At 40.9% G+C, this 13,306-nt stretch overlaps 1 protein-coding gene across 1 annotated transcript in view; it reads right to left on the bottom strand.

Annotated features, from left to right (window-relative positions):
* The window catches only part of COL6A5 (collagen type VI alpha 5 chain), a 150,609-nt gene that overhangs the window by 43,280 nt on the left and 94,023 nt on the right, over nucleotides 1-13,306 (bottom strand). The window contains exons 32-36 of the mRNA XM_086416162.1: nucleotides 12,417-12,428; nucleotides 9,429-9,916; nucleotides 5,762-5,855; nucleotides 4,565-5,218; nucleotides 794-884 (exon numbers count right to left, since the gene is read on the bottom strand). Of these exons, the coding sequence (XP_086272288.1) occupies nucleotides 794-884; nucleotides 4,565-5,218; nucleotides 5,762-5,855; nucleotides 9,429-9,916; nucleotides 12,417-12,428 (1,339 nt within the window). The remainder of the gene's footprint in view (nucleotides 1-793; nucleotides 885-4,564; nucleotides 5,219-5,761; nucleotides 5,856-9,428; nucleotides 9,917-12,416; nucleotides 12,429-13,306) is intronic.

Genomic DNA, 13,306 nt, shown 5'->3' with positions numbered 1-13,306 from the left:
CTCTGGAGAAGGAAATGGCAACACACTCCAGTATTCTTGCCTGGGAAATCCCATGGACAGAGGAGCCTGATGGGCTACAGTCCATGGAGTCATGAAGAGTCAGACATGACTTAGCAACTAAAAACAAATATTTGCATATGCAATGATGTCATGGGGGTCTTTCATACTATGATTTTGGAATGAAACAATGAACCACATGGAACCCAGGCTTCAGGGAGACAAGACAATGGGATAAATTGTAATAATGCCTCAGCAGAGGTGTAAAATTAAGAAAGGAAGAACTCTGGATTTTGGCTGAAAGTAAAGACGGGCTTCGAAGAGGAAACGGCTTCGATCAGGGACTTGAGGGATGGTATGGCTTCCCTGGGAGGAACAAGTTCTCAGGGAATGTGACCAGAGGTCCAGAAGGGTGGAACAGCAGTTCACCCAAGGCAGACAAGAGTCCAGTGTAGCCAGAACTCTGTGCTCATGATGCGGAGAGATGGGAAGTGAGGTTGAGATAGGTTGAGGCTGAATTCTGGGTTCTATTTTGGGGTAAAATTTCAATATGGAAATTTCTGAGGAAATCATGAATTTTAAAGCAAAATTGCAATAAGCTAATGAGGATGTCATAAAATCTGTCAATCCAGAAAGCATGCTTGATGTGTAACTTCTGCTGCAGATTGTGGGACACGTGAAGAGCCTTCCATCAGAGACCTCATCAGCTTCCTCCACCTAATACCCGCCATCAGCCAGTTACACACTGCTCAGTCAATCAATGGTCACTGATAAATATCAGAGCTTTCCAACTCACTGGAGACCGATGCCTTGATTTTCCTCGTCTTCTGAATCAATGAGTTGGCAGATGTTCTCAAGCACTGGTGGTGGGTACTGATTGAATCCTCCTATTGAGAGAGGAAAATGATAGTTAAATTTTAAACTATAAATTGTATGTGCTAAGGGGAAAAGAACTGCAGTAGGAATCTTCGTGAAGCAATAAATATCACTAAAATACTTCAGCACAATTTGGCTGGGGTGAGAACAGAAAATAGTAGCAACTGGAAATAGCATTCAGAATTTGATTATAGAATATTTTTCAGCCAGAGAATTACCAGGGACCTCCTCAAATTGTTCATTTTAAGAGTTCATTGTGAACCAGAGACATTTGATTTCCATATGTTCAGGATGACATGATCTAAGGAAATTTTTATTCTAATTCTATAATACTTTCTTCACTCAGACTTATGCTAATAGCTGAAACATAGAAGACATAAATGTTTTGTTACATAATGCTATGTCTGTGTTTCTGCACTAATTAACACTGATTTCCTAGGAGGGAAATAGTTCCAGGAAAGATTTTAGCTTACTGACCTAAATAATATATCCTTACCTCTTCCTATTGTTGGTCTATAAACTGTGGGATACTGAGAAGTATATAATTTCCCTCCTTATTCAGGAAAATAAATCAGTTTCAGTGAAAGGAGACCTTTGACCATTGAAGGATCAAAGACTCCATGAAAACATCTGCGAATGCTTATGGTTTTATAATAACCATATTTGTATGGTTCTAAGATGAGCAGTATTTCTGTTTCTTTGAAATGAAACTGTCTTCTGATTAACTGAGGTTGACAGTTGTTGATGAGGAAGGAATTGTGATGCCATCGCTTGTGCGTGTGGGAACAGTAAATGTGCCAGCCCCAAAACTTGTTGAATCGTAGAAAAAAACTCTTGGTAATAACAGAGACTTTTTTTTTTTTCCAAGAGGTTGTGTTCCATGATATCTTATGACATTTTATTTTATTTTATTTTATTTTTATTTTATTTTTTTAATTTTATTGTTAAACTTTACATAATTGTATTAGTTTTGCCAAATATCGAAATGAATCCACCACAGGTATACATGTGTTCCCCATCCTGAACCCCCCTCCCTCCTCCCTCCCCACACCATCCCTCTGGGTCCTCCCAGTGCACTAGCCCCAAGCATCCAGTATCGTGCATCGAACCTGGACTGGCAACTCGTTTCTTACATGATATTTTACATGTTTCAATGTCATTCTCCCAAATCTTCCCACCCTCTCTCTCTCCCACAGAGTCCATAAGAAACCTCTACAAATCAAGTGGATATGGGAAGGCAGTGAATGCCACACCTTTAACAACACGGCTCAGATGGCAATCATGGAAAAGCCAGCTCGAGAAACGGTGAAGCCTAACTTAACAGGCCTGCAAGACCAGTTTGGGGTTGTTCTGTGGAGTTTTTTTAAAGTGCTGCTCCACGATGAGTATCAGGAAGGGTGATAAGTTGGGAGGTTAGGATTGACATATACATACTACTATATATTAAATAGATACCTAATAGGGATCTACTGTATAGCACAGGGAATTCTGTAATGACCTATATGTAAAAGAATCTAAAAACAAGTGTATATGTATGTGCACATATATCTACATATATGTATATACGTATAACATTCACTTTGCTATATTCCTGAAACTAACACAACATACTCCAACAAAAAAAATTTTAAGATGACAAAAAAGGTCTCGATGGCATAAAGAACAATATCACGTGGGAAAAGATGGCTATTGATGACTCTTAAGAAAGAACTCACAAGATCAAATTTTGAATACGAAGTTTTCAGAATGCTTTAACCAAGTCTATTCCATGTATGTGCACATGAATGCTCAGTTGTGTCTGACTCTCTGTGACCCCGTGGTCCATAGCCTGCCATGTTCCACGTTCCTCTGTCCATGGGATTTTCCTGGCAAGAATAGTGGAGAGGGTTGCCATGCCCTCCTCTAGGGGATCTTCCCAACCCAGGGATGGAACCCACATCTCTTATGTCTGCCACATTGGTAGGCAGGCTCTTTACCACTAGCACTACCTGTATATTCCATTTTTGTATATGCATTAGAGCGACATATCATAGTCTGTCTAAAATAACTCTTTCAATGACTATAAAATAAAAAAACTCTCACAGGAAAGTCAGTATCAACATTTACTTGGAGGGACTTTTTCTTTCTTCTTTCATAATACAATGGTGCATTACAATAGAAGGATTTAGAGTTAAATAACATGATATTCTCAAAGGGGCAATTATTGGATTCCTCAATCAAATATGAATTGCAGGAAAAAGGAGAAGCTCCTTCTGCAATGAAGAGTGAACTCCCAAGATGTTGTCACCATGGTAGTGTTAGAGATTTCTTGAATACTAGGGTAACTCTGGAATCCTAAGGTGGTGGAATTGGTTCCAGCAGAACCTAACTCTACACCTGTCAGATTCTCAGAAAGAAGAGGTTCAGCTCTGATTTCATGGGATCTTCTGGAGCAGGGTTTCTCAACCTCAATACCATTGACATTTTGGGCTGGATTTTTCCTTATTGTGGGGGAAGCATCCTATGCATTGTCGGATGTTTAGCAGCCTCCCTGGTCTCTACTCAGGTGGTGCTAATAGAAAAGAACCAGCCTGGCAATGCAGGAGACATAAGGGAAGCAAGTTCAGTGTCCGGGTTGGAAAGATCCCCTGGAGGAGGGCAGGGCAACCCACTCCAGTATGCTTGCCTGGAGAATCCCATGGACAGAAGAACCTGGTGAGCTACAGTGCATAGCATCACAAAGAGTTGGACACGACTGAAGTGACTTAGCATGGATGCACCGGTCTCTACCCACTAAACACCAGTAGTATCCTGTCCCTTAGTTATGACAAATAAAAATGTCTCCGGGTATTTCCAAATGTTATCTGGGGGGCAAAATCATCCCCAGCTGAGAACTGTCTTGTCTGGAAAGAGCATTTCTTGAACCACTTGTGTGAAGGACAAGGTATTTTTATTTCCAGCCCTTTGCAGACTGATCCTTTTGGTTTATCTTTTGTTCAGTGAGCCAAAGTACACATTCTTACACTTGTATAATATGGCCATGTCAAATTGCTCTGAAAGTTTCTAGATGCGTACTATCAATTTGTGTATTTCTCCCTTTACTCTTCAGCTTATGGACTAACACTGGTCCAATGGGTGACACTTTGTGGTGCATTGGCCCAGAACGTTGCTGCTCTAAGTATGATCTGTGGACCAGAAGCGCTGACATTCCTGAGGAGCCTGGAGAAATGTAGAATCTCAGGTTCCACCCTACACATACTGAACCAGAACCTGCATTCTGACAAGATTCCTGTGTGATTTGTATGCTTAGACTTTTGGAGGGCAGCACTTGCACACAGGTCTCCAGGTATGCCAAGACTGGAAATAAACCAGGTGTAGCAGGGAAAACTTTTATTTAAATGTTCAACCTGGAGACCACATAAGGGCTGCAAGAACTTGTTCAGGTTGAGTAAGTGTGGTTTGGGAGATCCGAAGTCACTCTGTGCTTTATAGTGCTGAGATTTTTGGCTAAGAGACATTCTATCGTGAAAGAGATCTCATGACCCAGGTATAAATAGTATATAACCAAGATGTGTCCTATCCCTGTCACCCTTTCACCACCTAATTCATATATTTTGGTAAGCTATAGATACAGGGATATCTTGGGTTATCAATACTATTCACAAACACTAATTTATTAAAACAAAGAGGTAAAAAAAAAATAGTGACTTACGTCTCACTGAGTACACAAACGGCTTTAAAAACTTCACAACATAATCCAGATTTGGTTTATGAATTCTCCCCAGCTGTATCAGATGGTGATCAAGCGGGTGGCTGGCCAGCTCCTCCATGTCCTCCTCGGATGTCAAACCCAGGGAAATCACAAATATGACATAGCCTTGACACTTGGCCCTCAGAGCCATCTTCTTCAAGAATTCCTTTCTCTCACGATTCTCTCCAGCAGAGACCACAAAGATGACCCTGTATTTTCTTAGCTTGGGCGTTGCTGGGAAGAGATTCTCCACGACCCACAGTAGGGCATGGCCAATGGTGGCTTCCCCATTTAGCTGTCGGAGGTTAGTCTCAATGTACCTTTTCATCAGAGCTTGACTGTTATAAGTTGTAAACTCAAACTCTGTTTTTACCACATTCTTCTTTCTCCTATCCCAAGGAGAATAGCTCAACAAGGCAATCCTATCACCAGAGTCTGAGACTATAGGGTCTGAGGCAATTTCAAAGTTGTCAAGCATTGAGCTCACCAAGGCTTTCATATCCTTAAACTCATCACTTGCTACATTTCTAGAATTGTCTAAGAGGAAGGCGACATCCATGTATGAATTTTCAGGTATGACAATTTCTTTCTTGCAAGTATTTGGAAAACATTTATCTGAAAACACAGAGATTCATCATTGGTTCAATGTTGGCAGAAGGAGACACTGTTGGTTGAGATCTTCCAGTGAATAAGGAACTGATTATCAAAAATGAATCATCTGATTAATACCTCTTCAACTTCAATACCTCATCATTTAAATTACTAAGGAATTTTCAACTTCTTCATAATTTCTATGACCACTAGCAGACAACTAGGGAACATCTTTGTTAAAAGTAGGTATAAGTAACATGTATATTTGAAGTCTATAATTCATGTCCAAACTCATTTAGAAAATATTTTTAATATTTTAGAAGTATTTGATACAAACTATCAAATTGTCCCCAGGAAGAGCCAAATCAATTGGGATAATCTTTAACTAATTTTTACATTCTATGGAAACTTCCAACATTACAGAGGTTGAAACCCTGACATATGGTGTTGAAAGACTGAAAAACTTAAAATAGAATCTACAATAAAAAACCTTTGATAAAGATAGATTTAATAACTCACCCAGAAGGCATTTAAGTGTTTCAGCCCATTCTTTTTCATTAGTCTTACCATAGCAAAGTGTACAGCGCCGAAGCCTTTCTAATGGATCATATTCCCCATTTGGAGGAACAGAAAGCACCTGAAATGTTCCTGTGTTGTCAAACTGCATTGAAAAAGAAATATATACTCATTTATTGTTTTCTTTAGTCATCATTGTTACAGGGGAGAATCTGTTTCTTTAACTTTAACATTTGCTTCCCATTGCTTTTGTTCACTGAAAGGATACTGTCCACACATAATTGCCTTGGGGAACCCTGACCCTTTGCCTGAATGTTAAACCAAAGTGTCTTTGTTCAGAGTCACAGGTGATTCTGTCCGCCTGTGAATGGCTCCAAGAAAGAAGAAATTAACACATCCCCTACCTGAGGCTGACCATTCCAGGAGATATTTGCAAGATTAGTGGCCTTTTTACTTTACTTCCTCACCTCCCATCTCCCCTCTATGTCCTATAGAAGAAACTGGCCTTCAGACCCCAATAAGATGGCTTTTTTGAGGTTATTTTGAGACATTAGTCTGCCATCTTCTTGGTCTGCTAGTTTTCCAAATAAAGTCATTACAACTTGCCTCAACACCTTGTCTCCAGATTTACTGGCCTGTTGTTCAACAAGCAGAACAAGCTTGGACTTGGTAACATCATCAAGAATTCACTGTACACCCACTTCAAGAGTTTGAAAAACACCTGACTGGGCACCATCACCTTGCATTGTTGCTCACTGCTCTAGTCGATGCATCTTCATGTACGCACACACATACAAACACACACACTCACACACACACACACACACACACACACACACAACTATCCCTCCTCTGATCCTAAACATAACCCAGGCAATGTAGAAACTGTATCAGCTGCTCAATTTTATAAGAAAACTGCCACAAGATAACTACAAGATTCACTCACTGGGTTAGATATTAAAACCTCATTCCTATCTCCAACCCTGAAATTCTGCACTGAATTTTTACACATTTCTGAGTATGCACCAGCTGATTATGTGCTATACATCAGCTTCCAGAGTTGGGTCCTGTAGAAATTTTACATTCACAAGTTACCTTTCAGTTCTTTAAGTAGTGATTCCAACTATTTCTGGGCTTCCCAGGTGGTGCTAGTGGTAAAGAACCCACCTGCCAATGCAGCAGACATAAGAGATGTGGGTTCCATCCCTAGGTCAGGAAGATCCCCTGGAGGAGGGCATGGCAACCCAGTCTAGTACTCTTCCCTGGAGAATTCCATGGACAGAGGAGCCTGGCAGGTTACAGCCCATAGGGCTGCAAAGAGTCAGACACAACTGAAGCGACTTAGCATGCATGCACACCACTATTTCCACCCAATTATGCTATCTATGAATAGAAAAAGGTGCATCTTTCAGATGTCAACTGGATTTCCCTGATCACAAATTCCAACTAAAAGCCTATTCCAGTCATACATCCCTCCACTGTTCACCTGCAACTACTACAACATTGTTAATCGGCTATACCCCAAAACAAAACAAAACGTTCAAAAGAAAAAAGTCTATTCCATGCTACTCAGCCATAGAAAAGAATGAACTGATGCCATTTCCGGCAACATGGATGGACCCAGAGAAAGACAAATATCATATCACTTGTATGTGGAATCTAAAACACAGCACAAATGAACATATGTACAAACGAGACGGACACGTAGATATGGAGAAAAGACTGCGGTTGCCGAGGGGGTGCAGAGGAGGGAAGGATTGGGGGTTTGGGATAGCAGATGCAAACTATTATATATAGGATGGATAAACAACAAGAGCCTACTGTATAGCACAGGAAACTATCTTCAATATCATGATAAGCCATAATGGGAAAAGACTAACTATATATGTATAACTGGATCTCTTTGCCATACAGCAGAAATTAACACAATATATAAATCAACTGTACTTCAATTTATTCATTCAGTGACTCAATGACTGTATATTGGGCATTTAGTTTGTATGAGGCACAGTGCACCACAGATACTTTGATTATATGGAAGAAATAAATCATTCTCAGGTGATGAGTGGATCTCTTAATCCACAGACATGCTCCTGCTTTTGTTTCTTCCCCCTCAAGAAGTTAACAGATAAGAAAAACCACCCACTCTGTTTTTCTGTAAAGTGCTGAGCATTTTGAAATATTTATAATCATTCCAGCCTTATAGTTAGAAAGTAGCTCCTACATTTCTACTCTCTAATTTTTATGAAACTGGATGCTTTGGTATAATTTTGTATTGATCTTGCTGCTCCCCTGTGTCAAACATTAAATGCCTATCCCTTTTCCAGCAGATCTTCCTGACCCAGGAACTGAACTGGGGTCTCCTGCATTGCAGGATTCTTTACCAACTGAGCTATCAGGGAAGCCCAGAACATTAACTGCAACCCTGTTAAATCAAGTAAGTTTATTCACAGGAGTCAACCACATGCTCTTCATTCATTTGTTCATTCAACAAACATTCATTGAGTGCATAAAATGTCAAATAGGTACCATTCTATGTGCTGGGGATACAGAAATAGACAAAGCAGATGAACCCTCTATCCTATATTCCAGTGCGGGGGTGGGGGGGTGGGGGGAGGGGCACATACCATAAGAAAACAAATAAATAAATAATCTATATTGGGAGGTCATATTTTATAAAAATACTTTAACTTTCTACAATTCTTTCTGTCAGGATCTACTGTGACTCTATGGCTCCTATTTTCAAAAAAAATTGTGTTTTTCTTATGAGCAGATTAAATCTCTTCATGTTATAGAGGGTGCTCCTTTTTATAGTAGAAATATATGTATTTGTGGGCTTTCCAGTTGGCACTGGTGATAAAGAACCCACCTGTCAATGCAGAACATGTGAGAGACGGGGGTTTGATCCCTGGCTTAGGAAGATCCCCTGGAGAAGGACGTGGCAACCCACTCTAGTATTCTTGCCTGGAGGATCCCATGGACAGAGGAGCCTGATGGGCTCCTATGTGTCCATAGGGTCACAAAGAGTTGGACACAACTAAAGAGAATTAGCATGTACCCACACATGTGTATTTGTGTAAAATAGATCTTTATAATCTCTTGGGCAACATAATGGCTTCTCCCAGCTTCAGGAGCATGTATTTCATGGTTAATATGAACATATTTTAGAACAGTAGAACAGTAGATGGAGAAGTTCTTATATTTGGAGGGAGAAAAAGGGAAGCACAGATCCCATGAGAACCTGTGAATCCAAAAAGGACGGAACTCCTCTTGGGAGAAAGGTTCATACACGTCAAAGTTTTACACAACATCAAGGGTTCAGAAGTCCCTTAAACTTCACCCATGACAGGTTAAGCCCAGTTGTTCAATGAGACACAGCCAACAGATGGCAGATTTGAGAAATACTAGATCAGCAGAAGACTGACAGCCCTCTCTATCAGACAAACTCAAATTCAAAGCTTGGTTTAGCCATTTAGTAGCTATACAAAATGGGAGAAGTCACTCAACAATCTGGGCCTCACTTTCTCGATTTTTAAATGGAGATAACATGCATTCGGTTCAGTGTTTACTAGAAATTGGATTTCAAGGACTCTGGCAAAAAGACAACTACGAAAATTGCACAGAGGGTCAAGAGGCCACTTGATTCCTACTCCCCAGTATTCCTTTTCTGCCAGTACCAGTATCTAAAAATAAAGACACTGCCAAGGGAGGTACTTACCCCAAAAGCCTCATCGAGGTAAACCTTTTCATTAAAAGCGAAGACTGCAGGACTGATATCCAAGGCACTGAACTCCATGGTGGCCGTGATGACGGATGACCTGCTCGCAGCTTGTCCGTTGCTAAAAAACACAGCAACTCTCTGCACATTGGCTCCTGCAGGCGTCCGCTTAAAGATGTTCCGAGCCACAAACCTCATCGCGTTCCCAATGTCTCGGACTTCCCCAGAACTTTGATATTTTATTTGGGAGAGAAGCTGAAGAAGCTGTTTCTTGCTACGGTAGTCAGACCCATGGATGAGGTAGCCGGTGCCCGAGTTGTAGGAAACCACAACAACTCTGGCTCCCACGGGGCAATTACTTTCCCTGATGTGAAGGTCATTGACAATAGAAGTGATGATGTCCCTCATTTCATTAAATCTCTGCTCTGTGATATCGTTGGACTGGTCCAGGGCAAATACCAGCTCTGTTGGATACACAGGACACTTTTCTACAAAAATGAGAGTCAGAAGTGTTAAGTTGTTTCACTGGGTCAAAAGGCTTTCCCATTCCATTTACTCCAGTAAGACAGTCAACACTGAGGTTTGGGAAAACGCAGCTGTCCCATCAAATCTAGAATCAGAGCTATCCACGTGTAAAGGGGGGAAAGGATTCTGCTTTGTTAGCCTAAGGTGTTACCTAAATACAGAGTAGTGATATCTGGCAATATAATGCTCAGACTTCACCATCTACCATCTGTCTTCTATTTAAAAAGAAACTGGAAGGAGTGTTTGGGCTGATGGAATTATCCTGTATCCTGATTGTGGTGATGATTACACGAATCATGCATGTGTAAAAACTGAACAAAAGAGTGAATTTTACTCTATTGAAAATTTTTAAAGGAAACTATGGCTTTTCAGAAAATCTGAAAGCTTATTCTCTTAAAAAAAATCTTCAGAAATGACCTACTAATAATGATAAAGTCAGCTGGAAGATTTTCATCCATTTATGTGGCAAATGGATGAAATAAATTGGACTTCCCTGGTGGCTCAGACAGTAAAGCATCTGTCTACAATGCGGGAGACCCAGGTTCGATCCCTGGGTCGGGAAGAGCCCCTGGAGAAGGAAATGGCAATCCACTCCAGTACTATTGCCTGGAAAATCCCATGGACAGAGGAACCTGGTAGGCTACAGTCCATGGGGTCGCAAAGAGTCGGACAAGACTGAGCGACCTCACATACATGTGGCAAATACCTGAGTATTCATCATGTGACATGCAGGGTAACATGCCCTGTGAGATACATATGAAGATGAACCAACACAGATCTACCTTTGAGGACCTTGTCTATGGAGGATCATGATATCGAAAGGTAGACAGTGATCAGTGTTCTTCTTGGGGATTACTCTTCAGAGGACAAAGAGGCTGTTTCTGGGGAGTGGGGATTTCAGGGGCTTTGGGATGACAGCCAGGGTGGCAGGAGGAAGGGGCAGCATAATGGACCACTGCAGACTTGCATTGAGCCTGTCTGTAATCCCCAACTCAGTCCTAATGGTTTTATGATAACTGCACTTTGGGAATTTCACAAGGAATCTCCTCTGTGATTATAAATAATGGCCTTGTTAAAGTCTGAACACGGGAAGAGAAAAAGAAATTATTTAAAAATTAGCCAACCCTCCATGTACACAGGCTTTTACTCTCCCCAATCTGGCTTACTCCCAAAGCACATTAAATTCAAAGTATCCCATCTCCCAACCGCTGTCCTCAGTTATAGAAATAGAGGAGAAAGTGTTGATTTCAAGATGTGTTTTGAATCAAGACATTTTACTGTGAAGAAATTTTAAAAACATGAAACCCAACAATGAAAAAGAAAATGAGAAAAATGATGTCTTGTTTCTTGTTGTTCAGTTGCAAAGTCGTGTCTGACTCTTTGCAACCTCATGGACTGTAGCACATATTTCTTAACCTTACAGTAAAAATGCTTAACAAAATGGTAGATAAGTATCTTCATAGATGACCTATCATCACAGATGTCCCCAGAAGGCAGTACCAATTTCCATTTATTTTTAATCTCTCCCTTTCCTAGTGCCAGCATGGTAGCTGATAAATTTAATTCAAATCCATGAAGTTTTATTGAGCTCTTAGACATCAGATTTTGGGGGGATTAAAGGGAATGGCACCAAACTTTGGGATGAGCTCAAAGACCCTGTTAATCTATCTCAACAGGCCTCTAGGAGACCAGGAGGTCTTGGAGTTGATCTAACTGGTTTCAGGAGCAACATCATCTGAGGGGTCACTGAACGCCAGCTGCAGTCGAGGCCCTGGAAGATCCTCCTCCATCCTCCGGGTCAGGTTGACAAGTGGTGGACATGTGGAGGTGTGAATGGAGGTCAAAGGGAAGAAAGGAGTCATCACCTGACCAAGGTGCCAGTGTCCACACACTTAGCAGCATATGGAGCAACAGAATGAGGTCAGACACCTGGCCTTGCCCTGAACTGCTCAGCAGCAAAGAACCTACCCCGTGAAGAAAATGAGTTGGAAACTGTGGCAGGAGTTGGAAAGAACAGCTTGTGAAGGGCTTGGGGACCAGGTGGTCAGCATTTTATAATCAGGTCCAAACGTGACATGTACAGTTATAGTCATGATACGTGTCTGCAAAGAAGTTAGAAGGCCCTGTTCTCATGGGGATGAGAGGTTTTTTTTCCTTTATGAAGTGCTTTTTCAAATCTTTAGCCCATTTATCTTTACTCTTATTTTATTATTTTTTGACATATAGTTGATTTACAATGTATTAATTTCAGGCATACAGCAAAGTGATTCATTTATATATAAATATATATATATATATTCAGGTTCTTTTCCCTTATAGGTTATTATAAAATATTGAACAGAGTTCTCTGTGCTATACAGTGTCTTTGCTGGTAATATGTTTTATATATAGTAGTGTCTATGTGGGCTTGTCAGAATGCAGGAAGTAGTTCAGCAAGAAACATAATATGGTAAGAATACTCACCTTTCCAACAAGCTATAAAAAGGAGAGAGAAAGAGAAAGAGTCTGTTACATTTTTGGAATTAAATAACCCCCAAAACAAAATTTCAACAAAACTTGGTATTCTGTTTAGCTGTCCACAGTGGCTCTCCTCTTGTTCTCTCCCTGAGCCCCGGGCTGGTTCTCACCCCCTCACTGTGCTGGAGAGCCTTTCAGCTCTCAAGCGACATCTTTGACATGGGTTCCCTGCCCCACCCCACCCAACACCTCACTTTGGAGTTCTCTCCATTGGCTGCTTTTTGCCTTTTCCCAAGCTGCCCAAACTTGGCAGGACTCTCTGCAGTGTCATTTTTCTGGGGTTAGGTCCACTCTTTTTGCTAGGGCAACTTCCTGGGTTCATCCTTTGGGTTTCCATATCTGTCTCTCTAGTTGCACATTCTTGGGAATCTCATCCATCCCTGCAGCTCTAAGGACATTAGTGACTCCAGTTTTCTGCGTTTCTTCCCTGATTTTCACCTTTCAAGGACTCCATTTCATCAGCTGCCTGTAGATTATTTCACTTTAGGGTCTGCACAGCATTCCTTTCCCTCTGAACTGTGGAAACTCATCACCTCTTCCTACCAATCTATTTTCTTCACAATTCTTCCTCTGCCTGCTCATCCATGGTGGTACCAAACCTCTCCCCATATGGTCTTATAGTATTTTAAACTTGATTCTATTGTTGGTCTTTCCTGGCCATACACCTGCAATGACTACATTTTTATCTAATCTCCTTCAGTAAGTCTCTCGGATTTTCCATTCTTCTGATTGTGATTGTATGGCATGATTATAAACCACAATGGAAACACAAAGAAAGAAAAACCACCTGAAAGTCTATCATCCTAACATAATACATGGCTACATTTTCCCAATTT

This window comes from Bos grunniens, chromosome 1, assembly GCF_055505025.1.
Source record: "Bos grunniens cultivar Pamir isolate PY7600 chromosome 1, Bosgru_T2T1.0, whole genome shotgun sequence".
Taxonomy (NCBI): Eukaryota; Metazoa; Chordata; class Mammalia; order Artiodactyla; family Bovidae; genus Bos; species Bos grunniens.
The sequence above is the reverse complement of the archived record's forward strand: the minus strand, read 5'-3'. Positions and strand labels throughout refer to the sequence as shown.